Below are 27,539 nucleotides of genomic sequence, written 5' to 3'. Positions count from 1 at the left end.
TTTTCCGACAAAAAAACGACCATGTATAGTAAGGCTTTTTTTTTTTGGTCGACAAAAAAAACGACCATGTATAGTAAGGCTTTTTTTTGGTCGACAAAAAAACGACCATGTATAGTAAGGCTTTTTTTTTCTGACAAAAAAACCACCATGTATAGTAAGGCTTTTTTTTCTGACAAAAAAACAACCATGTATAGTAAGGCTTTTTTTTCCGACAAAAAAACGACCATGTATAGTAAGGCTTTTTTTTCTGACAAAAAAACGACCATGTATAGTAAGGCTTTTTTTTCCGACAAAAAAACGACCATGTATAGTAAGGCTTTTTTTTTCTGACAAAAAAACGACCATGTATAGTAAGGCTTTTTTTTTTCCGACAAAAAAAACGGCCATGTATAGTAAGGCTTTTTTTTGGTCGACAAAAAAACGACCATGTATAGTAAGGCTTTTTTTTCCGACAAAAAAACGACCATGTATAGTAAGGCATTTTTTTTCTGACAAAAAAACGACCATGTATAGTAAGGCTTTTTTTTTTCCGACAAAAAAAACGACCATGTATAGTAAGGCTTTTTTTTCGACGAAAAAACGACCATGTATAGTAAGGCTTTTTTTTCCGACAAAAAAACGACCATGTATAGTAAGGCTTTTTTTTTTCCGACAAAAAAAACGACCATGTATAGTAAGGCTTTTTTTTGGTCGACAAAAAAACGACCATGTATAGTAAGGCTTTTTTTTCTGACAAAAAAACGACCATGTATAGTAAGGCTTTTTTTTTCTGACAAAAAAACGACCATGTATAGTAAGGCTTTTTTTTTTCCGACAAAAAAAACGGCCATGTATAGTAAGGCTTTTTTTTGGTCGACAAAAAAACGACCATGTATAGTAAGGCTTTTTTTTCCGACAAAAAAACGACCATGTATAGTAAGGCTTTTTTTTTCTGACAAAAAAAACACCATGTATAGTAAGGTTTTTTTTTCTGACAAAAAAACGACCATGTATAGTAAGGCTTTTTTTTCCGACAAAAAAACGACCATGTATAGTAAGGCTTTTTTTTCTGACAAAAAAACGACCATGTATAGTAAGGCTTTTTTTTCCAACAAAAAAACGACCATGTATAGTAAGGCTTTTTTTTTTCCGACAAAAAAAACGGCCATGTATAGTAAGGCTTTTTTTTGGTCGACAAAAAAACGACCATGTATAGTAAGGCTTTTTTTTCCGACAAAAAAACGACCATGTATAGTAAGGCATTTTTTTTCTGACAAAAAAACGACCATGTATAGTAAGGCTTTTTTTTTTCCGACAAAAAAAACGACCATGTATAGTAAGGCTTTTTTTTCGACGAAAAAACGACCATGTATAGTAAGGCTTTTTTTTCCGACAAAAAAACGACCATGTATAGTAAGGCTTTTTTTTTTCCGACAAAAAAAACGACCATGTATAGAAGGCTTTTTTTTGGTCGACAAAAAAACGACCATGTATAGTAAGGCTTTTTTTTTCTGACAAAAAAACCACCATGTATAGTAAGGCTTTTTTTTCTGACAAAAAAACGACCATGTATAGTAAGGCTTTTTTTTCCCGACAAAAAAACGACCATGTATAGTAAGGCTTTTTTTTCTGACAAAAAAACGACCATGTATAGTAAGGCTTTTTTTTTCTGACAAAAAAAACACCATGTATAGTAAGGTTTTTTTTTCTGACAAAAAAACGACCATGTATAGTAAGGCTTTTTTTTCCGACAAAAAAACGACCATGTATAGTAAGGCTTTTTTTTTCTGACAAAAAAACGACCATGTATAGTAAGGCTTTTTTTTCCAACAAAAAAACGACCATGTATAGTAAGGCTTTTTTTTTTCCGACAAAAAAAACGGCCATGTATAGTAAGGCTTTTTTTTGGTCGACAAAAAAACGACCATGTATAGTAAGGCTTTTTTTTCCGACAAAAAAACGACCATGTATAGTAAGGCATTTTTTTTCTGACAAAAAAACGACCATGTATAGTAAGGCTTTTTTTTTTCCGACAAAAAAAACGACCATGTATAGTAAGGCTTTTTTTTCGACGAAAAAACGACCATGTATAGTAAGGCTTTTTTTTCCGACAAAAAAACGACCATGTATAGTAAGGCTTTTTTTTTTCCGACAAAAAAAACGACCATGTATAGAAGGCTTTTTTTTGGTCGACAAAAAAACGACCATGTATAGTAAGGCTTTTTTTTTCTGACAAAAAAACCACCATGTATAGTAAGGCTTTTTTTTCTGACAAAAAAACGACCATGTATAGTAAGGCTTTTTTTTCCCGACAAAAAAACGACCATGTATAGTAAGGCTTTTTTTTCTGACAAAAAAACGACCATGTATAGTAAGGCTTTTTTTTCCGACAAAAAAACGACCATGTATAGTAAGGCTTTTTTTTTTCTGACAAAAAAACGACCATGTATAGTAAGGCTTTTTTTTCGACGAAAAAACGACCATGTATAGTAAGGCTTTTTTTTCCGACAAAAAAACGACCATGTATAGTAAGGCTTTATTTTTTTCCGACAAAAAAAACGACCATGTATAGTAAGGCTTTTTTTTCGACGAAAAAACGACCATGTATAGTAAGGCTTTTTTTTCCGACAAAAAAACGACCATGTATAGTAAGGCTTTTTTTTTTCCGACAAAAAAAACGACCATGTATAGTAAGGCTTTTTTTTGGTCGACAAAAAAACGACCATGTATAGTAAGGCTTTTTTTTTCTGACAAAAAAACGACCATGTATAGTAAGGCTTTTTTTTCGACGAAAAAACGACCATGTATAGTAAGGTTTTTTTTTCCGACAAAAAAACGACCATGTATAGTAAGGCTTTTTTTTCTGACAAAAAAACGACCATGTATAGTAAGGCTTTTTTTTCCGACAAAAAAACGACCATGTATAGTAAGGCTTTTTTTTTCTGACAAAAAAACGACCATGTATAGTAAGGCTTTTTTTTCGACGAAAAAACGACCATGTATAGTAAGGCTTTTTTTTCCGACAAAAAAACGACCATGTATAGTAAGGCTTTTTTTTTCTGACAAAAAAACGACCATGTATATATAGTAAGGCTTTTTTTTCGACGAAAAAACGACCATGTATAGTAAGGCTTTTTTTTCCGACAAAAAAACGACCATGTATAGTAAGGCTTTTTTTTTTTGGTCGACAAAAAAAACGACCATGTATAGTAAGGCTTTTTTTTGGTCGACAAAAAAACGACCATGTATAGTAAGGCTTTTTTTTTCTGACAAAAAAACCACCATGTATAGTAAGGCTTTTTTTTCTGACAAAAAAACAACCATGTATAGTAAGGCTTTTTTTTCCGACAAAAAAACGACCATGTATAGTAAGGCTTTTTTTTCTGACAAAAAAACGACCATGTATAGTAAGGCTTTTTTTTCCGACAAAAAAACGACCATGTATAGTAAGGCTTTTTTTTTCTGACAAAAAAACGACCATGTATAGTAAGGCTTTTTTTTTTCCGACAAAAAAAACGGCCATGTATAGTAAGGCTTTTTTTTGGTCGACAAAAAAACGACCATGTATAGTAAGGCTTTTTTTTCCGACAAAAAAACGACCATGTATAGTAAGGCATTTTTTTTCTGACAAAAAAACGACCATGTATAGTAAGGCTTTTTTTTTTCCGACAAAAAAAACGACCATGTATAGTAAGGCTTTTTTTTCGACGAAAAAACGACCATGTATAGTAAGGCTTTTTTTTCCGACAAAAAAACGACCATGTATAGTAAGGCTTTTTTTTTTCCGACAAAAAAAACGACCATGTATAGTAAGGCTTTTTTTTGGTCGACAAAAAAACGACCATGTATAGTAAGGCTTTTTTTTCTGACAAAAAAACGACCATGTATAGTAAGGCTTTTTTTTTCTGACAAAAAAACGACCATGTATAGTAAGGCTTTTTTTTTTCCGACAAAAAAAACGGCCATGTATAGTAAGGCTTTTTTTTGGTCGACAAAAAAACGACCATGTATAGTAAGGCTTTTTTTTCCGACAAAAAAACGACCATGTATAGTAAGGCTTTTTTTTTCTGACAAAAAAAACACCATGTATAGTAAGGTTTTTTTTTCTGACAAAAAAACGACCATGTATAGTAAGGCTTTTTTTTCCGACAAAAAAACGACCATGTATAGTAAGGCTTTTTTTTCTGACAAAAAAACGACCATGTATAGTAAGGCTTTTTTTTCCAACAAAAAAACGACCATGTATAGTAAGGCTTTTTTTTTTCCGACAAAAAAAACGGCCATGTATAGTAAGGCTTTTTTTTGGTCGACAAAAAAACGACCATGTATAGTAAGGCTTTTTTTTCCGACAAAAAAACGACCATGTATAGTAAGGCATTTTTTTTCTGACAAAAAAACGACCATGTATAGTAAGGCTTTTTTTTTTCCGACAAAAAAAACGACCATGTATAGTAAGGCTTTTTTTTCGACGAAAAAACGACCATGTATAGTAAGGCTTTTTTTTCCGACAAAAAAACGACCATGTATAGTAAGGCTTTTTTTTTTCCGACAAAAAAAACGACCATGTATAGAAGGCTTTTTTTTGGTCGACAAAAAAACGACCATGTATAGTAAGGCTTTTTTTTTCTGACAAAAAAACCACCATGTATAGTAAGGCTTTTTTTTCTGACAAAAAAACGACCATGTATAGTAAGGCTTTTTTTTCCCGACAAAAAAACGACCATGTATAGTAAGGCTTTTTTTTCTGACAAAAAAACGACCATGTATAGTAAGGCTTTTTTTTCCGACAAAAAAACGACCATGTATAGTAAGGCTTTTTTTTTTCTGACAAAAAAACGACCATGTATAGTAAGGCTTTTTTTTCGACGAAAAAACGACCATGTATAGTAAGGCTTTTTTTTCCGACAAAAAAACGACCATGTATAGTAAGGCTTTATTTTTTTCCGACAAAAAAAACGACCATGTATAGTAAGGCTTTTTTTTCGACGAAAAAACGACCATGTATAGTAAGGCTTTTTTTTCCGACAAAAAAACGACCATGTATAGTAAGGCTTTTTTTTTTCCGACAAAAAAAACGACCATGTATAGTAAGGCTTTTTTTTGGTCGACAAAAAAACGACCATGTATAGTAAGGCTTTTTTTTTCTGACAAAAAAACGACCATGTATAGTAAGGCTTTTTTTTCGACGAAAAAACGACCATGTATAGTAAGGTTTTTTTTTCCGACAAAAAACGACCATGTATAGTAAGGCTTTTTTTTCTGACAAAAAAACGACCATGTATAGTAAGGCTTTTTTTTCCGACAAAAAAACGACCATGTATAGTAAGGCTTTTTTTTTCTGACAAAAAAACGACCATGTATAGTAAGGCTTTTTTTTCGACGAAAAAACGACCATGTATAGTAAGGCTTTTTTTTCCGACAAAAAAACGACCATGTATAGTAAGGCTTTTTTTTTCTGACAAAAAAACGACCATGTATAGTAAGGCTTTTTTTTCGACGAAAAAACGACCATGTATAGTAAGGCTTTTTTTTCCGACAAAAAAACGACCATGTATAGTAAGGCTTTTTTTTTTTGGTCGACAAAAAAAACGACCATGTATAGTAAGGCTTTTTTTTGGTCGACAAAAAAACGACCATGTATAGTAAGGCTTTTTTTTTCTGACAAAAAAACCACCATGTATAGTAAGGCTTTTTTTTCTGACAAAAAAACAACCATGTATAGTAAGGCTTTTTTTTCCGACAAAAAAACGACCATGTATAGTAAGGCTTTTTTTTCTGACAAAAAAACGACCATGTATAGTAAGGCTTTTTTTTCCGACAAAAAAACGACCATGTATAGTAAGGCTTTTTTTTTCTGACAAAAAAACGACCATGTATAGTAAGGCTTTTTTTTTTCCGACAAAAAAACGGCCATGTATAGTAAGGCTTTTTTTTGGTCGACAAAAAAACGACCATGTATAGTAAGGCTTTTTTTTCCGACAAAAAAACGACCATGTATAGTAAGGCATTTTTTTTCTGACAAAAAAACGACCATGTATAGTAAGGCTTTTTTTTTTCCGACAAAAAAAACGACCATGTATAGTAAGGCTTTTTTTTCGACGAAAAAACGACCATGTATAGTAAGGCTTTTTTTTCCGACAAAAAAACGACCATGTATAGTAAGGCTTTTTTTTTTCCGACAAAAAAAACGACCATGTATAGTAAGGCTTTTTTTTGGTCGACAAAAAAACGACCATGTATAGTAAGGCTTTTTTTTCTGACAAAAAAACGACCATGTATAGTAAGGCTTTTTTTTTCTGACAAAAAAACGACCATGTATAGTAAGGCTTTTTTTTTTCCGACAAAAAAAACGGCCATGTATAGTAAGGCTTTTTTTTGGTCGACAAAAAAACGACCATGTATAGTAAGGCTTTTTTTTTCGACGAAAAAACGACCATGTATAGTAAGGCTTTTTTTTCCGACAAAAAAACGACCATGTATAGTAAGGCTTTTTTTTTCTGACAAAAAAAACACCATGTATAGTAAGGTTTTTTTTTCTGACAAAAAAACGACCATGTATAGTAAGGCTTTTTTTTCCGACAAAAAAACGACCATGTATAGTAAGGCTTTTTTTTTCTGACAAAAAAACGACCATGTATAGTAAGGCTTTTTTTTCCAACAAAAAAACGACCATGTATAGTAAGGCTTTTTTTTTTCCGACAAAAAAAACGGCCATGTATAGTAAGGCTTTTTTTTGGTCGACAAAAAAACGACCATGTATAGTAAGGCTTTTTTTTCCGACAAAAAAACGACCATGTATAGTAAGGCATTTTTTTTCTGACAAAAAAACGACCATGTATAGTAAGGCTTTTTTTTTTCCGACAAAAAAAACGACCATGTATAGTAAGGCTTTTTTTTCGACGAAAAAACGACCATGTATAGTAAGGCTTTTTTTTCCGACAAAAAAACGACCATGTATAGTAAGGCTTTTTTTTTTCCGACAAAAAAAACGACCATGTATAGAAGGCTTTTTTTTGGTCGACAAAAAAACGACCATGTATAGTAAGGCTTTTTTTTCTGACAAAAAAAACGACCATGTATAGTAAGGCTTTTTTTTTCTGACAAAAAAACGACCATGTATAGTAAGGCTTTTTTTTCCGACAAAAAAACGACCATGTATATATAGTAAGGCTTTTTTTTTTCTGACAAAAAAACCACCATGTATAGTAAGGCTTTTTTTTCCGACAAAAAAACGACCATGTATAGTAAGGCTTTTTTTTCTGACAAAAAAACGACCATGTATAGTAAGGCTTTTTTTTTCCTGACAAAAAAACCACCATGTATAGTAAGGCTTTTTTTTCTGACAAAAAAACGACCATGTATAGTAAGGCTTTTTTTTCCCGACAAAAAAACGACCATGTATAGTAAGGCTTTTTTTTCTGACAAAAAAACGACCATGTATAGTAAGGCTTTTTTTTCCGACAAAAAAACGACCATGTATAGTAAGGCTTTTTTTTTTCTGACAAAAAAACGACCATGTATAGTAAGGCTTTTTTTTCGACGAAAAAACGACCATGTATAGTAAGGCTTTTTTTTCCGACAAAAAAACGACCATGTATAGTAAGGCTTTATTTTTTTCCGACAAAAAAAACGACCATGTATAGTAAGGCTTTTTTTTCGACGAAAAAACGACCATGTATAGTAAGGCTTTTTTTTCCGACAAAAAAACGACCATGTATAGTAAGGCTTTTTTTTTTCCGACAAAAAAAACGACCATGTATAGTAAGGCTTTTTTTTGGTCGACAAAAAAACGACCATGTATAGTAAGGCTTTTTTTTTCTGACAAAAAAACGACCATGTATAGTAAGGCTTTTTTTTCGACGAAAAAACGACCATGTATAGTAAGGTTTTTTTTTCCGACAAAAAAACGACCATGTATAGTAAGGCTTTTTTTTCTGACAAAAAAACGACCATGTATAGTAAGGCTTTTTTTTCCGACAAAAAAACGACCATGTATAGTAAGGCTTTTTTTTTCTGACAAAAAAACGACCATGTATAGTAAGGCTTTTTTTTCGACGAAAAAACGACCATGTATAGTAAGGCTTTTTTTTCCGACAAAAAAACGACCATGTATAGTAAGGCTTTTTTTTTCTGACAAAAAAACGACCATGTATAGTAAGGCTTTTTTTTCGACGAAAAAACGACCATGTATAGTAAGGCTTTTTTTTCCGACAAAAAAACGACCATGTATAGTAAGGCTTTTTTTTTTTGGTCGACAAAAAAAACGACCATGTATAGTAAGGCTTTTTTTTGGTCGACAAAAAAACGACCATGTATAGTAAGGCTTTTTTTTTCTGACAAAAAAACCACCATGTATAGTAAGGCTTTTTTTTCTGACAAAAAAACAACCATGTATAGTAAGGCTTTTTTTTCCGACAAAAAAACGACCATGTATAGTAAGGCTTTTTTTTCTGACAAAAAAACAACCATGTATAGTAAGGCTTTTTTTTCCGACAAAAAAACGACCATGTATAGTAAGGCTTTTTTTTTCTGACAAAAAAACGACCATGTATAGTAAGGCTTTTTTTTTTCCGACAAAAAAAACGGCCATGTATAGTAAGGCTTTTTTTTGGTCGACAAAAAAACGACCATGTATAGTAAGGCTTTTTTTTCCGACAAAAAAACGACCATGTATAGTAAGGCATTTTTTTTCTGACAAAAAAACGACCATGTATAGTAAGGCTTTTTTTTTTCCGACAAAAAAAACGACCATGTATAGTAAGGCTTTTTTTTCGACGAAAAAACGACCATGTATAGTAAGGCTTTTTTTTCCGACAAAAAAACGACCATGTATAGTAAGGCTTTTTTTTTTCCGACAAAAAAAACGACCATGTATAGTAAGGCTTTTTTTTGGTCGACAAAAAAACGACCATGTATAGTAAGGCTTTTTTTTCTGACAAAAAAACGACCATGTATAGTAAGGCTTTTTTTTTCTGACAAAAAAACGACCATGTATAGTAAGGCTTTTTTTTTTCCGACAAAAAAAACGGCCATGTATAGTAAGGCTTTTTTTTGGTCGACAAAAAAACGACCATGTATAGTAAGGCTTTTTTTTTCGACGAAAAAACGACCATGTATAGTAAGGCTTTTTTTTCCGACAAAAAAACGACCATGTATAGTAAGGCTTTTTTTTTTCCGACAAAAAAAACGACCATGTATAGAAGGCTTTTTTTTGGTCGACAAAAAAACGACCATGTATAGTAAGGCTTTTTTTTTCTGACAAAAAAACCACCATGTATAGTAAGGCTTTTTTTTCTGACAAAAAAACGACCATGTATAGTAAGGCTTTTTTTTCCCGACAAAAAAACGACCATGTATAGTAAGGCTTTTTTTTCTGACAAAAAAACGACCATGTATAGTAAGGCTTTTTTTTCCGACAAAAAAACGACCATGTATAGTAAGGCTTTTTTTTTTCTGACAAAAAAACGACCATGTATAGTAAGGCTTTTTTTTCGACGAAAAAACGACCATGTATAGTAAGGCTTTTTTTTCCGACAAAAAAACGACCATGTATAGTAAGGCTTTATTTTTTTCCGACAAAAAAAACGACCATGTATAGTAAGGCTTTTTTTTCGACGAAAAAACGACCATGTATAGTAAGGCTTTTTTTTCCGACAAAAAAACGACCATGTATAGTAAGGCTTTTTTTTTTCCGACAAAAAAAACGACCATGTATAGTAAGGCTTTTTTTTGGTCGACAAAAAAACGACCATGTATAGTAAGGCTTTTTTTTTCTGACAAAAAAACGACCATGTATAGTAAGGCTTTTTTTTCGACGAAAAAACGACCATGTATAGTAAGGTTTTTTTTTCCGACAAAAAAACGACCATGTATAGTAAGGCTTTTTTTTTCTGACAAAAAAACGACCATGTATAGTAAGGCTTTTTTTTCGACGAAAAAACGACCATGTATAGTAAGGTTTTTTTTTCCGACAAAAAAACGACCATGTATAGTAAGGCTTTTTTTTCTGACAAAAAAACGACCATGTATAGTAAGGCTTTTTTTTCCGACAAAAAAACGACCATGTATAGTAAGGCTTTTTTTTTCTGACAAAAAAACGACCATGTATAGTAAGGCTTTTTTTTCTGACAAAAAAACGACCATGTATAGTAAGGCTTTTTTTTCGACGAAAAAACGACCATGTATAGTAAGGCTTTTTTTTCCGACAAAAAAACGACCATGTATAGTAAGGCTTTTTTTTTTTGGTCGACAAAAAAAACGACCATGTATAGTAAGGCTTTTTTTTGGTCGACAAAAAAACGACCATGTATAGTAAGGCTTTTTTTTTCTGACAAAAAAACCACCATGTATAGTAAGGCTTTTTTTTCCGACAAAAAAACGACCATGTATAGTAAGGCTTTTTTTTCTGACAAAAAAACGACCATGTATAGTAAGGCTTTTTTTTCCGACAAAAAAACGACCATGTATAGTAAGGCTTTTTTTTTCTGACAAAAAAACGACCATGTATAGTAAGGCTTTTTTTTTTCCGACAAAAAAAACGGCCATGTATAGTAAGGCTTTTTTTTGGTCGACAAAAAAACGACCATGTATAGTAAGGCTTTTTTTTCCGACAAAAAAACGACCATGTATAGTAAGGCATTTTTTTCTGACAAAAAAACGACCATGTATAGTAAGGCTTTTTTTTTTCCGACAAAAAAAACGACCATGTATAGTAAGGCTTTTTTTTCGACGAAAAAACGACCATGTATAGTAAGGCTTTTTTTTCCGACAAAAAAACGACCATGTATAGTAAGGCTTTTTTTTTTCCGACAAAAAAAACGACCATGTATAGTAAGGCTTTTTTTTGGTCGACAAAAAAACGACCATGTATAGTAAGGCTTTTTTTTCTGACAAAAAAACGACCATGTATAGTAAGGCTTTTTTTTTCTGACAAAAAAACGACCATGTATAGTAAGGCTTTTTTTTTTCCCGACAAAAAAAACGGCCATGTATAGTAAGGCTTTTTTTTGGTCGACAAAAAAACGACCATGTATAGTAAGGCTTTTTTTTTCGACGAAAAAACGACCATGTATAGTAAGGCTTTTTTTTTTCCGACAAAAAAAACGACCATGTATAGTAAGGCTTTTTTTTGGTCGACAAAAAAACGACCATGTATAGTAAGGCTTTTTTTTCTGACAAAAAAACGACCATGTATAGTAAGGCTTATTTTTCCGACAAAAAAACGACCATGTATAGTAAGGCTTTTTTTTTTCCGACAAAAAAAACGACCATGTATAGTAAGGCTTTTTTTTGGTCGACAAAAAAACGACCATGTATAGTAAGGCTTTTTTTTCTGACAAAAAAACGACCATGTATAGTAAGGCTTTTTTTTCTGACAAAAAAAACGGCCATGTATAGTAAGGCGTTTTTTGATCATAAAAAAAACGGCCATGTATAGTAAGGCGTTTTTTATTTTGTTAAAAAAAAATGACCATATAAGTAAGGCATTTTTTCCCCCTAAAAAAACGACCATGTATAGTAAGGCGTTTTTTATTTGATTAAAAAAAACGGCCACGTATAGTAAGGCTTTTTTTTCTGACAAAAAAACGACCATGTATAGTAAGGCTTTTTTTTCCGACAAAAAAACGACCATGTATAGTAAGGCTTTTTTTTTTCCGACAAAAAAAACGACCATGTATAGTAAGGCTTTTTTTTGGTCGACAAAAAAACGACCATGTATAGTAAGGCTTTTTTTTCTGACAAAAAAACGACCATGTATAGTAAGGTTTTTTTTTCCGACAAAAAAACGACCATGTATAGTAAGGCTTTTTTTTTCTGACAAAAAAACGACCATGTATAGTAAGGCTTTTTTTTCGACGAAAAAACGACCATGTATAGTAAGGCTTTTTTTTCCGACAAAAAAACGACCATGTATAGTAAGGCTTTTTTTTTTCCGACAAAAAAAACGACCATGTATAGTAAGGCTTTTTTTTGGTCGACAAAAAAACGACCATGTATAGTAAGGCTTTTTTTTCTGACAAAAAAACGACCATGTATAGTAAGGCTTTTTTTTTCTGACAAAAAAACGACCATGTATAGTAAGGCTTTTTTTTTTCCGACAAAAAAAACGGCCATGTATAGTAAGGCTTTTTTTTGGTCGACAAAAAAACGACCATGTATAGTAAGGCTTTTTTTTTCGACGAAAAAACGACCATGTATAGTAAGGCTTTTTTTTCCGACAAAAAAACGACCATGTATAGTAAGGCTTTTTTTTTTCCGACAAAAAAAACGACCATGTATAGAAGGCTTTTTTTTGGTCGACAAAAAAACGACCATGTATAGTAAGGCTTTTTTTTTCTGACAAAAAAACCACCATGTATAGTAAGGCTTTTTTTTCTGACAAAAAAACGACCATGTATAGTAAGGCTTTTTTTTCCCGACAAAAAAACGACCATGTATAGTAAGGCTTTTTTTTCTGACAAAAAAACGACCATGTATAGTAAGGCTTTTTTTTCCGACAAAAAAACGACCATGTATAGTAAGGCTTTTTTTTTTTCTGACAAAAAAACGACCATGTATAGTAAGGCTTTTTTTTCGACGAAAAAACGACCATGTATAGTAAGGCTTTATTTTTTTCCGACAAAAAAAACGACCATGTATAGTAAGGCTTTTTTTTCGACGAAAAAACGACCATGTATAGTAAGGCTTTTTTTTCCGACAAAAAAACGACCATGTATAGTAAGGCTTTTTTTTTTCCGACAAAAAAAAACGACCATGTATAGTAAGGCTTTTTTTTGGTCGACAAAAAAACGACCATGTATAGTAAGGCTTTTTTTTTCTGACAAAAAAACGACCATGTATAGTAAGGCTTTTTTTTCGACGAAAAAACGACCATGTATAGTAAGGTTTTTTTTTCCGACAAAAAAACGACCATGTATAGTAAGGCTTTTTTTTTCTGACAAAAAAACGACCATGTATAGTAAGGCTTTTTTTTCGACGAAAAAACGACCATGTATAGTAAGGTTTTTTTTTCCGACAAAAAAACGACCATGTATAGTAAGGCTTTTTTTTCTGACAAAAAAACGACCATGTATAGTAAGGCTTTTTTTTCCGACAAAAAAACGACCATGTATAGTAAGGCTTTTTTTTTCTGACAAAAAAACGACCATGTATAGTAAGGCTTTTTTTTCTGACAAAAAAACGACCATGTATAGTAAGGCTTTTTTTTCGACGAAAAAACGACCATGTATAGTAAGGCTTTTTTTTCCGACAAAAAAACGACCATGTATAGTAAGGCTTTTTTTTTTTGGTCGACAAAAAAAACGACCATGTATAGTAAGGCGTTTTTTATTTGGTTAAAAAAAACGGCCATGTATAGTAAGGCGTTTTATTTTGTAAAAAAAAACGGCCATGTATAGCGAGGCGATGATCAGCTCAATGACAACAAGGAGACATAAAACTAAGACCAAACCAAAACGGAACCGAACAAAACACAAAACATGACAGTACCCCCCCCACAAGAAACGGATCCCAGATGGCCCAACAAAGCCCAAAAAGGCCGTTTGGCACTCGTGGAAAGTCAACGGAGAGTTGAAAAATGACACCAGTGTGTTTTTTAGAGCGGCGCACGTCAGTGCCAAGCTGCCACTTCACACTGAGAAAAATGTCACTTTGCAGTAGATTGAAATGTGGGCAGAAATTGGAATCAAGTACAAAAAACAAGAAACAAATGTGAAAATTACGATAAGAAATACAACAAAATTAGAAAGTAAAAAAATTCAAACAAAGCCAGTATCAATATTAAAAGGGATAACTTTCGACGAGCGAGACCGTCAATTACACATGAAATAAAATGAAGCATTTCATTCCAAAAAAATCCGAAATGACAGCATCGAGTCAAGTATATGAGAATAACTTTTTTTGTACTTCCAACGCCTTTATGAATTATGCAAAGGTGATGAAAATACTTTGTACACAAACAAGGACGGCAGCAAACAAAGAAGAAAATTCATTTGGAATGAGAAAACAAAAGATTTTCTTCAGCACAAAAACCAAAACGGTCAAAAATAAAGATCAACGTGATCGACGCCAGTCAGGAGAAATCAAATTCAACACACACAAGAATTTCTTTGCGTTATTCAAAATGTCACGTCTGTTTCGAAAAATACATTTTCCACATATTTTCACCCAACAACACAAAAAATGTCTCCACTGATTAGTTTTTTTTCCATCCCAATTTCAACACTGGAATGTTTAACTTGGACTTGTGAATTTATATACAAAAAAATTCAGGCTGAGTCGCAGCAGCATTTGCAGTACTTTTTTTTTTTTTTTTTTTCAGGATGAAGTATCACAAGTATTCATAATAAGAATACATCCTCAAAGGCATTTTTTTTTTTTTTTTTTACAGAATATCGTGTGCTTGTACTGCAACAAAAAAAGCTAAAACTAAATCAACAATGTTGTTCACAAAATAAAATGAAAATGCTTTTTCGAAAATAAATAACTGAAACGACATTTTATGTTTACAAAACTAATGATAGCAAAAATGTCCTTGGTTTTGGTCTTTTTGAATGCATGAGCCGTTGGGGATGATTTGAAATGTGATTTGGAATCGATTCATTTTGATATGAACCGGAATAAGGACGAAGTGATGTCATCTCGCAGCAGCCAATAGAAAAGCACCAAAAGATGACGTCGCTCCCATTCCGTTTTTTTGTTTTTTTTAAATGCTACTTGACTCATTGAGGCATTTTCTGCAGTAAAAAGTTCAGATTTTGTCCACAAGGAATGTGGTGACTTCATTATTTTTCATGTACAATTCTTTTAAAAGGTCATATTTCTACTTGCTGTTGACTGATGACATCAGCTGTGCTATCGACCAATCGTGGCTCAGTTTACTGACCGAACCCAGAAAGCAGGTGAGCCACGATTGACTGTTACTTTCCCAGCACAGGTGATGATATCGTCAGTCGACGATTATAAAAAAAAAAGAAAAAAGAAAGACTTTTTAAAGGTATTCATTGCACATGAAAAATAATGAAGTTATCAAATTCATTATGGAAAAAATAGGAACTTTTTACTGCTGAAAATTGTTCAATGAGTCAAGTATCCCTTTAAATATTGTCCACAAGTAATGAAATTTTTTTTTGGGGGGGGGGGGGGGGGGGGGAAACTAAAACTAATACTAAAACTAAGCATTTATTAAATAACTCAAACTAATAAAAACTAACAAAACCACCCTGAAAAGTACTTAAAACTAACTCAATAAATAAAAACAAAAAAAAGAAGTGAAGACAAAATAAAAAACTTCCCAAACTATAATATGAACCCTGATGTGCTCTGAAGTAGTTTTTCTATCAAGGTTTCTGATGATAGAACATAACATGAATGCGGATTTCCGTTGGCCTGTTGAAAGCCAGATGAATTTGGATGGATGAAATTTGGTTCCGCCTTCTTTTTTGCATGGTTTGTTAGCATGAAGCGAAGCGGACTTTCCCAAAAAGTCTCGTCCTTGGGGGTCGCTTGGACGTCTTATTCCACATTTCCAACACAGGAGAGGACAGGAGAGAAGATTTTTTGGGGCACATCACGATCATCATCAGGTCTCCCTTTTTGTGGCTTAGAAGTCCCGGTCCCAACCTGAGAACTCCTCCTCCGCTTTGGTCTGGTCCTGAGGGAAGCGGTCGAAATTGATGTAGCACGGACCCTGAACGCATGGAAAGAAACATGGAAATACAAACGGCAAAGACGAGGCCCGAACGCGCGCGTGTCGCTGAACTGGCCTTGCGGATGAGGCGGACGGTGGGCGCGTCCAGCTGGGCCACGCGCAGCTTGTGCCAGTTCATGTTGCTGAACCACCTGCGGGCAAAAGACAACATGCTAACGTTAGCAACAAACTCATCCAAAAACGCTTTTTCTTTTTGCATGGCGTTGATGCAGCTTCTGACCTGAAGAGGTCGCTTCACGCAATGGTAGTTATTATTATTAAAAAAAAAAAACACGGCCAGCAGGTGGCAGCAAAGTATAAGAGATCAAGCATGTTGCAACAAGCTCATTTTGACAGTGTTGCACCAGGAATGTGAATGGTGATGAAACTTTATACTTGTGCTTTAATTGCTGCAAAACGAAAACAGATCGAAATATACTTTTTCTTCCCCATGAAAGAAGAGACTCGAATCTTTCTTTTGGTAGGTTTCATGTTTTGATAGCAATCGAACAAAATATCGTGTGGGACTTGCAAAATCAGTCCAAATCCAGTCAAACAGTTGGGAATTGCTTCAGTCAAAATGGCGGCCAGTCAATCCGTTCATAAACATTTCTGTAAATATGCCAAAATCAGCCAAATGCAGTCATGAGACGAATCGGAAAATGTCACCCTAGTTAAAAATAAAAAATAAAAAATGAAGACATTTTAAAAAAGCACAACAATAGCAACACATTCACGAAAATACGATTAAATTAACATTTGTTTTTGAACAAAAACAATACATTTACTAAAATGTGCAACAAGGGATAAACAAATACATTAGCGTTGACATTTCTGATGATCAATTAACCATTTTTTTTTTTAGTTCAAGCTTAAAAAACAGGCTTCAAATACAGATGCTATTCGTTAGCCCCTCTGTGTCATTTCACACGACGTGTTAGCATGAAGCTAGCAGATTTTCGTGCTGGCTTTCGATACACAAAGCTGTTAATTCTTCGTTTGAGGTTTTTGTTCGACAAAGTTTGAGCAAAGTTCAAGCAAAAGTCGGGTGACAAATTGAAAAGAATGGAAAGCGATATGACGTTGCTTTCAAAACAGCGAAATGTTTTTTTGTCGGTGCGCTTACCTGTGATGTCGCACGTCTTTGATGCCGTTCTTGGTGTTTCCCAACCTCTGGCCGGGCCGCGGCCTGCCGCCAACAACAACAACAACGACGAGGTCAAGAAATGCCATTTTGCCGCCCAGACTGGCTTGTTGCTCGGTACCGGCACAGCTTGCTGATGATGGACTTGGCCGCCTCGCTCAAGTAGGGCGGAAACGTCAGCACGCCGTCCAGGATCTTGGCGTAAATCTTCTGAGGCTCCGAGCTGGAGAAGGGCGGGCTTGACGGGTCACGCAAATGGACAACAAAAAGCAGACGGAGACAAGCAGCGTGAACAAAAAAAAAAAAAAAAAAATGTTTCTTTGCTGCCATCTGCTGGTTGGGGAACCACAAATACATAAAAAAAATATTATATACAATTAAACATAGAAGCCAATTTGGTAACATTATTACATGGTTTTTTTTTCTATTTGAAATTATGTTTGTTTTTATTTGGCTAAACTGTCTTTTTGCAACATTTTACATAATTAATTGTTAATCATTTAAAAAAAAAAAAAATTTTTTAACAAGAAAATTATTATTATTGCTGTTATTTTTTATTGCTATTATGCAGTGTATAATTATAAATACTCTGCAATTAATATATGTATTTTAAAATAATGAAATCAAGTGTAACAAATTATTTGTCATTTTTATTATTTAAAGAAAATATTTTGGACATATTCCAAAGAAGTTAGGTGAAGTTAGGTTTGGTTGATTAAAAAATGGGAATATCTATAAATAAATAATATAATAATATTTATTTATTTAACATGCAAACACATGTTCAATAAATATTAGTAAAATAATAAATATATTGGTCAAATGTAAAAGAAGTTTGGTGCACGGGTTAAATTGATTTTTAAAAAAAGTGTATATCTAGAAGTAAATAATATTGTAATATTTATATAACGGTAACATGTAAGCACATGTTAAATAAATATTAGTATAATAAATATTTCTAATATATTTTGGTCAAATGTAAAAGAAGTTTGGTGCACGGGTTTGATTGATTTTAAAAAAATTGTTTATCTAGAAATGAATAATAGAATATTGAACATGCAAGCACATGTTCAATAAATATTAGTAAAATAATAAATATTATATAGAAAATATTGTGGTCAAATTCAAAAGAAGTTAGGTGCATGTGTTCGATTGATTTAAAAAAAAAAAAAAAAAAGTGTCTATCTATAAATGAATAATATTAGAATATTTATTGAACATGTTAGGACTTGTTGAATAAATATGTTATTTAGTTGTAGACACGTTTTTTTGTTAGTTGCCAACTAACCAACTAACTAAGTAAGTGAGTGAGTGATTGTACCTTCCCACCAGCAGCTCGTAGATGAGGATGCCGAGCGACCAGAAGTCGACGGCAAAGTCGTGTCCCTGGTTCTTGATGATCTCGGGGGCCATGTACTCGGGCGTGCCCACGAACGAGTACGTCTTCTCGCCGCGCGCCAGCTCTCGGGCAAAACCAAAGTCCACCTGCGCGCCAAAGGTCACCAAAGGTCAAGCGAGCAAACGGAAAGCACGCCACCGTTGTCCCCGGAGTGGTCACCAGCTTGACGTATCCGCGCGCGTCCAACATCAGGTTCTCGGGTTTCAGGTCTCGGTACATGATGCTCTTCTTGTGCAGGTACGCGTACGCCTCCACCACGCACGACGTGCAGAACACGCACGTCTGCTCGTCAAAACGACCCCTGGACACACACACACAAATATATATAGAGTTTTTTTTTTCCCGCCAGCATCAATTTGGAAATGGTTTCGTGCGTGTTTGTTGCCACTCACACTTCTTTGAGTTTGGTCCAGATTTCGCCACCGCCGCAAAACTCCATCACCATGTAGATGTAACGAGTGTCTTTGAAGGCACCGTGAAGTCTGCAGCAAGAAAATAAACGAAACATTTCAACACAGTGAAAACAAATGTCAACGCAAAGAAAGATGATGAAAAAAAAAAATAAATTTGAACTCGTCCTTCATCCTTCTCTCAGTGATTTTGCGCACACTCACAGCTGACAACGAGGCACACTAAAAAGTGAACCACGGCAGCCTGAAGCCCCAGTTCACACTTTGCCCTCCCTTCCTGGTGCTTCCACTTTTCTCATAGTGACCTGCATGCACTCGTGGCCAACAACGAGGCACTCTAAGCCGCCACACTGGTGCTCATGTCAGGTCAGGAGCGTCAAGTCGGGCTTAGCTCGCTTCTGCCTTTCTCACTGTGACTTGCGCACCCTTCTGGCCAACAACGAGGCGCTCTAAGCCGCCGTAGTGACGCAGAGCCGTGCTCACGTCACGAGCGTCAAGTCGGACTTAGCCGGCTTCTGCCTTTCTCACTGTGACTTGTGCACACTCGTGGCCGACAACGAGGCGCTCTAAAGCGGATAAGTCAGTGGACTATCCAAAAGAATGATGCATTTTCCGGCTAGCTAGCTAAGTGCTGCTAAGTGCAGGTTGAATTTCCACATGCTCGTCAAAAGCTTTGCAGGGACATTTCTCAACAGGTGACCTGACAATGAAGTCGCTCTGGATGGCCTTGAGGATCTTCTTCTCGAACAACATGTGCTCCTCCTGCCGCTTGGCAACGATGTGCTTCTTGCCGACTCGCTTGACGGCGTAATACTTGCCGAGCGTCGAGGCGCTCATCTGCACAAACAAACACGGGCAAAAGAAAAGCTTCAGTCCCCTCGACGACATCCGACGCACGAGCGCTCACCAGTTCCACGCGGCCGAAGCCTCCGACTCCGAGGGTGACCGGGTCCCCTTGGTAGCGGCCCTCCTGGTACAAGACCGGGACCAGGTCCTTAAACCTCAGAGTGGAGTTGAGGCTATCGGACAAGATTGCAAAATCCATGTTTGAGCAAAAAATAAAGACATAAATAAAGAAAGAAAGAAATAATAATAAAAAAATAAATAAATACATCTAAAATGAATAATAAAAAATATATATAAATAATAATAATAATAATAGAAATAGCAAAAAAATAAATTAAATAAATAAATATAAAATGAATAAATAATAAAGAAATAAGAAAAAACAATAAATAAATCAAAAATAATATTTAAAAAATCACTCACCTGGACTTTTCTGGCGTGCGCGCCTCCTGCAGCATCTTGGAGCTGATGATGAAGGAGGAGGAGTCAAATGGACGCTTTTTAACAAGACGGAGAAGAAAGAATCGGCGCATACTCATCAAAGAGCTCCAAGTGCTCGACGGGGATCGTCTCCTCAAACACTCTTGAAGCACGACAAGAAAAAGCGCAAATCAGCAAAGATTTGAACTTCGTTCATCAATCACGACAAGGCTCGTCGAGCACTGCCTTGAGATACAAACGCAAAACTTTCACAAACTCATCAGTATGGCACTAACATTAGTCAGTCATTCGATGCAGATGATAAAGGACATATGACTGAGCATTGGATATTACTGATCGTACTGGATATTTTCTGTCTCCATGTTGTGGCTGAATCGTTTGTGTTGCCAAAAGAAGCGCAACATGGATGCTAATTAGCGTTAGCATGAAGCTAGCAATGCCTTTCTTTGGAAGTTGTTTGGCTCCTTGCTCTTAAATTGGGTCACTTGTATGTCAAGGCATAGGGACAGATGCGTTCAAGGCCCGTGTTTTTTTCTGATGCCGACTTACTCCTTGTCGATGGAGAAGCAGGTGACGGGGCCGTCGGCGGTGCAGGTGGCCGTTCGCAACACTTCGCTGCAATCAAAGGTGACAGATGCAAATTGTTCATCGTCATGGAAAAGAAAAAGCAAGCGGGCAGCTCAGCGTCTCCGTTTCCGTGACGACGTCAAAGATTTGCAGACAACCAACACAAAACTGTTATTTTTGCTTTTCCTGCATGGAAATGTCTTTGAGTAAATGTGGAGAAGCCGTCGCCACGGTTACCGTATGAGGGCCTGCTCCCCGAAATGCTCGCCTTTCCCCATCCGGCGAATTTGCTTCTGAAGCCCGTTGACGTTTTTTGTCACCAGCACCTGACGGCGGCCAAAAAGACACACGCGCACACACCTGCAACACACGCGCCAGCCACAAAAGTGTCGCGAGCAAGCAGGAAAGCAGTACCTCGCCTTTCAAAATAATGTAGAAGGTGTTTCCTTCCGCTCCCTCGCGGACGATGACGTCTTTGTTCTGGTACTTCACCTGAAAAAAAACAAACAACAATGGCTGCCCTTTACAAGCATTCGCTTTCATTGTGTATTTTGGGCACAATTATTTCATTCATTTCACTTACCCATTTCTTGTGTTATTCATTTTTATTTTATTATTAGAACTACTTTACATTTTTATATTATTTATTAATAATGCAAATATCTTCTGCTTGTGTTACTGATTTGATTGAATTTATTGACCCATTTACTTACGTACTTAATACTAATTAATTTTGTGTTATTTGTTGAGTATGATCCAAAATGTTATTCATTTTTATTTTATTATTTTGTTATAAATGATTTACAAATGTTTTATTTTATGTATTAATCAATTCACCATTTTATAAATGTTATATAATTCTTTTAAATGTATTCATCAATTCACTTACCGACGACTTGTGTAATTCATTTGATTATGATTTATTTGATGTACCTACTTATGACATATTCATAATCTTAGTGTTATCCAAAATGATAGATAAGCGTGCCGTGCCGCACCTCCTCCATGGAGTCAATGATTTTGGACAACTGGGCGTCGTTCAGGTCCTTCAGAGTCCGAGACCTGAAACAAAACAAATCAATCCCCCCCCCCCAAAAAAGTGGACTTTCTGATTGACACGCGTTTGTTGCGTAACGTGAAGGCGGCCGCACGTTTTCAAGAAGCCCATCAGCTGCTCTCGTTTCTTCTTGGATTTGTTGGTGATGATGGTTCTGTACGTCTGCCTCTCCATGCACCACAGACGGACCTCCGTCTTTGCTGCGGGCGGGCAACAAATAACCACACAATCTTTTGTTTGCATTCCTCCTTGCTTATCGTCCAAATCCTCTTTCCGCTTCGAAAGACAGACCCCAAAACAGAGATAGAAACGATTTCACAGAAATTTGCCAAATGCCAGCGCTGACCTTTGACCGTGGCCGTTCGTTTGCAGTTGTACAGGATGGCCAACTCCCCAAAGACGTCGCCGCTGCTCAGGGTTCGGAGGTCGCGGCCCGCCTGGCTGACCTGCAGCTCGCCGGCTGAAAGGAGAAAAAAGGGCGTCGCGCCGATTGCCGCGCCGATCGCCACGCGCGCGCGCGCACGCGCACCTGCCACGATGTACATGCTGTCCCCTTCGGTGCCTTCCTTGATGACCTCGGCGCCGCCGGCGACGCTGGACGTCTCCAGCAGGTCCACCATCATGGCGATTTGCTCGTCGTCCAGGCGGCTCAGGAAGTCGTTCTTCTGGATGGCTTTGACGATCACGTCCGTCTCGCTGGACGCCAGCACAACACGGCTGACAAACCACGTCGTCGCAGAACAAAAAACGACGACAAAATTGGGATTTCAGGCTGACCTGTCCGTCTTCTTGACTCGGGACTTCCTGATGTGGAGCGTCTCCGGGATGGGCTCGGGCGCGATGACGGCCGCGCGACTCTTCCTGAACTCGGGTTGGATCTCGGCGCCGCTCGGAGGCGGAAACTCTGGCGGGGGGGTTTGGCGACAGTTAGCCTGCACAAAGTCTTCACGTCGCGTCACGTCACGTCGCGTCACGTGACTTACCGAGGTGCTGGTATTGAGCGTGAAGCTCCTGCAGGAGTTTCTCTTTCTCCTGCAGACGTTCCTCTGAAAAGGACAAGACGACGCGTGACTTTTACTCCAGCAACATTTCAAAATCAAACAAAGTTAGAAAACAACAACAAAATATTGTTGAATAAATTCTTTCAAAAAATAAACATCAAAATGAACTACCAAGAAGAAAAATATTCAAATAAAAGGTCCAACCATCTAAAATGTTAACATTTACATTTCTAAGAAACAATAAAAAAATAATAATAATTTAAAAAGTGCAAAAGCAAACAAACTTAAATCGTTTCAAAATAAAAACATCTAAAATTAGATTTGTAATAGAGTAATAATTAGAGTTTGAGTAAATATCATTATGTTTTCTATTTTATAATTAAACAATTACAAAATAAGAGTAATAAATAAATGAATAAATATGCAACAAGAAGTAAATTTAAAATATTAATACAAATATTACAAATTCCAAAATACCATTTTGTAATTCGAGGCAAATAATTTAAATTGGAGGTGAAAAATTACCAAACTTTAAAGTTAAATAGGTTTAAAAAATTACTTTATATTTAATATAATAATTAATATTTATTATATATATATTAATTTAAAAAGTTTAAAATGAAACAGTTAGAAAACAACAAAATACTGTTGAATAAATTCATTAAAAAATAAATAAAGCTACAAACTACAAAGAAGGAAAATATTCAAATAACAGGTGCTGAATATATATATGTATATATAAAAGTAATAAAACAATTTAAAACATGCAAAAATAAACAAATTAAAGAGTTTCAAAATAAAACCATATAAAATTTGATTTGTAAAAGTAAAAATTTGTTTGAGTATACATCATATTTTATAATTAAACCACTACAAAAAATAAATGAATAAAAATTTAACAAGAAGTAAATGTCAAATATTAATAATACAAATATTACAAATTTCAAAACATTTAATTTTTACCGTTCTGAAAATGGAAGCTATAATTTCATTTGAAATAATTTTAAAAACTAAAAAAAGTTTGAGAAATAAAACAAATAGTGAATATTAGAAAATATAAGCATAATATAAAGATTTTCTTCAATAAAAAACTATTTTGAAAAAGAAAAAAAATACTGTGAAATTAGAAAACAATGAGAAAATAAATTGAAAGTGGAAAGAGGAGATTTTTGTTGTGTTTTTTTTGAATGAATGTAAATGTGCCGTTGTTGCTTTTGTACGCACCCAAGTGGCGGTTTTGCCTGTGCAGCTCGCTGTTGACGAGCTTTTGCTTCTCCAGCTGCCGCTTCAGCTCCTCCACTTGCTCGTCGTCCATCCCTGCGTGAGCAACCGCACAATGTTTATTAAAAATAAATAAATAAAATAAGCGTCCTGCTGAATAATGCACGCGGGCCAACAGGGGGCATCGTGGGGACACTTCCTGCTTAATGAGCTGCTCTTTTGTTTCCTGCCGCTTGTGACGCACAAAAGCTCGCATCATCTATTTTTAACACAATGCACTTCCCCATTCAAATCGATCATGGAAGGAAATCCATTTTTAAAAAATGTTTTTTTTTTTTTTGCCTCAATTCAATAGATAGTGTGGCGCTCCTATTAAATAACTAAAACTAATTCAAAGCAAGTCCATTAAAAAAAAATCAATAAAAAGTCACAAAACCACCCTGAAGACTAATGAAAACTAGCGGTAAACGAAATGAAAAATTCCAAAAAGTCGAATAACCCTGGTGTGAAAATGTTGCGTTTGGTTGGAAGGATGCCGCAATTTCCGCCACAATGCCAACGCACGAAGCGGCCGCACGAGCGTTTGCTTACCGCCCTCGCGGCAATCAGACACGAGAAGGTCGGACAAAACGTACGATCACGTCAAGTGACGTGAGGCGGCGCCGCCCACTGCAGCTTGGACATCTGACATGTTCACGTCGCAGGAAGGAAAAACAAACACGTCGAACAAAAGAGGGCGCTTTTGATTTGGAAGACGCGCCGAGATGAAAACGATTCTTGCGACTTTTGGAAACGCAACAACAACTGCAAGTCCAAGTGACCCCGCCCGCCGTCTTTTATTATGATCATATTAACACGCACGGTCTGAACGTGTGCACAAAAATGGGATCATTTGAGCTTGTAAAAGGCACTTTTGAAAGGCTCGGGATTGCTCCACTAAATTGCATTTTTATGACAGATGTCCAAAATTGAAGGGATCATCAAACTTGTTTTTGTTTTTTATTTGTATTAAGGGAAATATATTCCTTTTACTAAATATTACCCTCATATGTATAGATTTTGTTTTGAAATTATATTGAAATATTTATAGCATTTGTTTTGATGACTAAAAAAATGGGTCAATTTGACTGAGTGCAACAAAAGCAAAAAATGTGATTTGAATTATAGTTCATTTATTGATTGATTGATTTTCAATTGTATTTTTGAGAAGTACACGTGTAGTGGGTAGCGATGATTCATTTTAAGATTTCTTTTCTTTTCTTCATTTTTATAGCATTTGCTGTGGTGACTAAAAAGCGGGTGTTGAGAAGAGGTTTTAGGAAGGAAGCGAGCGGCAACTCACCTGCAGGCTCGCACGGCAGCTCGGCAGTCGGAACGAAGGCCTCAGCAAGACCGCACGAGTTTGACACCCGCCCGGAAAATACTCGGCTGGACTTTCAACTTTGCCCGCTGGCCGCCGCCTTCGGTCGCCGTCTTTTTTTTTTTTTTTTTTTTTTCCCCTGCGCTTGCTTGTCTGTCACTCTCAGCGGCTCGTCTGGAGTCACCTGACGCTCCGCCTCTCTCCCCAGGTGGGGCCTCCTCCCCTCCTGGAGGGGGTGAAGAAGCAGAGGATGACTGTGAAAATGTGTGCTCACTGCAGCCAGCAAATATTTGTGGCATCAATTCATCTATCAATGAGCACAAACGGATTAAAAATTCCAATTAATCCTCTTGTTTGTTCCACACAAAATTATCTTTTGACTTTGACGGTGCGTAGCTTTAAAAGGCGGGGCCACAACTACCAATAATAGTGTAGTTGGCCACCGTCAACTCGACTCAAATGACTTGAAAGTCATTTGAGTGTTTATTTTTGACGTCTGCAGCTTCATTTGGAATGAAAACTGGCTCAATTCAAGAAGTGGGGGGAAAAAAGTTTATTCAACACAACAGTGACTACTTCCAAACTTTTTTTTTTTTTTTTTTTGCAGAAGTGAAAGGTATCTAAATGAGGCTAAAGTCGTTTTAGCGTCGTCGTGAGCGAGGGCGTGGGCCCTTTTATGGCCACTTTGGGGGTTAATTATTGATTGGTCGCCGTGGTTAATCAGCGACACTGTTGACCTGCAAGCAGATTAAAGGCCCTTGGATGGTGGGAGAGGTTTGGTTGTTCCTACACTGACCTGTATATATAACTGGATAGCCGATAGCTTATACAGGCCAGTGCAAGCCGTCGCAGGGCGGCCATCTTGCTACTCCCAATATACGTCGAGATGAGACATATGCGGCTCGGAGGCTCGTTAGTATAAGGCCAGAGGTGGGGGTGGGGTGCTCACTAGTTTTTAACTCTTTGACTGCCAAACATGTTTAATCATGATTAGTAAAATTCCGATGAATGGAATGCGATCTTTCATTTAGTAGCCACATTGTATATGTAATAAAGGCAAACAATATTCTTTTTGCCTTGAAAGATGAGTTAAAATGCTCGAAAGCTGAGTTAATTAAATTGAATTAAGCTGAGTGACATTCTGTATGTTGTCTACCATAGCCATACAGTAACAATGATTACTATAAATAGCAAATCTTTTCGAAATATCTTGAGGCTACATATTTGCAGACCAGGCAAGTATAAGCAACAAAATGAATGGATCTTCTCACCACTAGAGACCGCTATTGTATTACTATTATCCTTTCATTCTGCTTGTTGAATTGTAACAAACTTCTGTCACTGCCTTTACTGAAAACAGCTTACGAGATATAGGCCGGATAGTTGCGATTATCAAGCTTGATGCATTCAGCATTTCATCTGCATGTGTGTGGGTTTTTGTTTTTTGTTTGTTTATATATATATATATATATATGTTTCAATTACTAAACAAAAAATAGTCATCTATTAATGATTAATGGCATTTTATTTCCAAAGTGAATATGGAATACACTTTAATCAAAATCAACATCTGATGGACAAAGGTTCAACAAAGTTCTCTCTTGTGGTAATGTGGTGGGGACTCGACTCGGCGTGTGGACAACGGAGTATCTCCAAGATGGCTATTTCCGGGTTAATGACGCGCCTTATGACGTGTCGTGAAAACGTTCTAGAGTTAAGAGTTTATCACCAGTTTCTTTTTAAAATTCACGGAGAAAGAAGAAGCCTGGGGGTTATGTGACTGATACACTAATAAGGAAGTGTATCAAAATCAAAAATAATCAATCAATCCCCACCTGACTGCTGCGTCTCCACATGTAGCAGAGGCAGAGGGCGGCCACAGAAAGGACGGCGTCAGCCCTGGCCTGGAGACCCACTCCCAAATCCAATGGAGCGTCCACAGCTCCACCAGCGACAGCGACATGGCGCCCACTTCAATCTCGACAAAAAAATAACCAATTCAAAAGGCAGCTAGCGGTGGCCGTTCGTGACACATGAGAAGAAAGAACAAAACCCGTCCAAAACAACACTGAAAATGGCGGCCAAACAGGAAGTACCACCGGCACTGATCTATATATATAACTGGATAGCCGCTCGGCCAGGACTTTCATTCGAGGTCGCGAGGCCGCCATATTGCTTCTCCCAAGAAACGTTTCTCGGCATACGATCCTATATTTTTACACATATACGGTTTTTGTTTTTGTTTTTTTGCTTTAGACAGTAGTCTGCTCGCGAGGTGGGAGTAATAAGATGGCCGCCCTGTGACTTCAACGGCTTGGCGTGTATGGGCTAGCGGCTATCCAGTCGTATATACAGGTCCCCACCGCTACGTCACAGGCTAAAACATAGCCGCAAGAAAATACGCATGCGCAGACGCCGAATACGCT

General features: G+C 36.2%; 1 protein-coding gene across 1 annotated transcript; it reads right to left on the bottom strand.

Moving 5' to 3' along the window:
* Positions 1–15,121: 15,121 nt before the first annotated feature.
* prkg3 (protein kinase cGMP-dependent 3) lies at positions 15,122–27,488 on the bottom strand. The gene is made up of 23 exons (XM_077511278.1): positions 26,949–27,488; positions 25,096–25,339; positions 23,757–23,849; positions 22,515–22,577; positions 22,309–22,435; positions 22,061–22,227; positions 21,878–21,991; positions 21,626–21,731; positions 21,473–21,536; positions 20,889–20,966; positions 20,712–20,800; positions 20,457–20,522; positions 20,002–20,049; positions 19,890–19,931; positions 19,528–19,639; positions 19,321–19,457; positions 18,603–18,692; positions 18,370–18,511; positions 18,133–18,296; positions 16,933–17,049; positions 16,794–16,856; positions 15,744–15,819; positions 15,122–15,667 (listed from the first exon to the last, which is right to left on the bottom strand). Exons 3-23 carry the CDS (start codon positions 23,845–23,847, stop codon positions 15,581–15,583), a joined length of 2,043 nt encoding a protein of 680 aa, XP_077367404.1. The 5' UTR covers positions 23,848–23,849; positions 25,096–25,339; positions 26,949–27,488; the 3' UTR covers positions 15,122–15,580.
* Between the last annotated feature and the right edge of the window lie 51 nt (positions 27,489–27,539).

Source organism: Festucalex cinctus, chromosome 21 (assembly GCF_051991245.1).
Source record: "Festucalex cinctus isolate MCC-2025b chromosome 21, RoL_Fcin_1.0, whole genome shotgun sequence".
Classification (NCBI taxonomy): Eukaryota; Metazoa; Chordata; class Actinopteri; order Syngnathiformes; family Syngnathidae; genus Festucalex; species Festucalex cinctus.
Note: the sequence above shows the minus strand (reverse complement) of the source record. Positions and strands in the feature narration are given on the sequence as shown.